Source organism: Rhincodon typus, unplaced genomic scaffold, assembly GCF_021869965.1.
Source record: "Rhincodon typus isolate 14 unplaced genomic scaffold, sRhiTyp1.1 hic_rhity00010757, whole genome shotgun sequence".
Lineage (NCBI taxonomy): Eukaryota > Metazoa > Chordata > Chondrichthyes > Orectolobiformes > Rhincodontidae > Rhincodon > Rhincodon typus.
In genome coordinates this window covers 5,307-6,427 of record NW_025976395.1, presented here as the reverse complement: position 1 = coordinate 6,427, position 1,121 = coordinate 5,307, and the positions used below count along the sequence as shown (strand labels likewise).

Genomic DNA, 1,121 nt, shown 5'->3' with positions numbered 1-1,121 from the left:
AAAAATAAAGAAATATGATCTTTACAACAGAGACAGCATGACAGACAGTCAGGAGAGAAAGAAAGAAAGTTTGCATTTATATAGCGCCTTTCATGACCACCAGGCATGGCAAGGTGCATCCTAACCAGTGTGATCTATTCAAAGTGTAATCACTTCTTCAATGTAGGAAAAGCTAGAGCAAGTTTGTGCACAGCACGCCCCACCATCAGCAAGGTAACAACGACCAAATAAACTCTTTGAGATTTCAAATGAGGAAGATACATCAGCCAAGGCACCAAGAGGATTCCCCTACATTTCTCCAAAGTCATAGTTTGGGATCTGATCGGAGAGCACAAAGTGCAGGCAGGCCATTGGTTTGAAAGACAGCGCTTGTGACAGTGCAGCACTCCCTCACTGCACCAATCAATGGGGAGCCGCACTGCAGATAAATAGCCTCAGGAGCCTGTCAGAGTGACACAAGATCAGAGTGAGGGATGTTCTCTAGCGATCCTTGCCTTCTCGGTGCCCCAGCCACCACTGAGCGCTACAGAGGAGGGTCAAAGGTAATGGCTAGGGCATCGCCCAACTCCTCACCCATGTCACCCAATTTGTCTACCCACTCCCATGGCCTCAGCCCACCCATACGGGGGGTGTGTGTGTGTGCGTGTGCGTGTGTGTGTGTGTGCGCGCGAGTGTGTGCATGTGGAATTCCAACCAGAGAGAAGAGACAGGCTCGGAACCAGACAGAGAGGTAGGCAGCAATGTATTACCTTCACCAGTTCTTCTATTGAAAGATAATCGCTGAGTTTTGCATCTCTTCTGTATCCCCAGGATTTCCGGTCGATGGTCATGCAATTCTCCCACTTGTGGGCCAGCAGGTGGCCAGGGTTATAGCGATCAGTACATGTATAGTAGCCACCGTGTTTACAGATTGTGCCATATCCCCAGCGGTCATTAGTTACAACTGTCTTCCCGACTGGGCTGGAACAATAACAACACAGGAGCAGGGATTAATGAGAGGGAGAGGTTAGTGTTTGACAGCGGGAGCTGTTAGTAACATCAGGGGCCTGTGTTTGACAGCGGGGGGCCTGTGTTTGACAGCGGGGGGCTGTGTTTGACAGCGGGGGGCTGTGTTTGACAGC

At 50.1% G+C, this 1,121-nt stretch overlaps 1 protein-coding gene across 1 annotated transcript in view; it reads right to left on the bottom strand.

Annotated features, from left to right (window-relative positions):
- Positions 1 to 749: 749 nt before the first annotated feature.
- LOC109912759 (alpha-L-fucosidase 2) overlaps positions 750 to 1,121 on the bottom strand; it is a gene marked incomplete at its 3' end in the record, with an annotated part of 4,703 nt that continues 4,331 nt past the window's right edge. The window contains exon 4 of the mRNA XM_048594547.1: positions 750 to 960. Coding sequence (XP_048450504.1) covers positions 750 to 960 — 211 coding nt within the window. The remainder of the gene's footprint in view (positions 961 to 1,121) is intronic.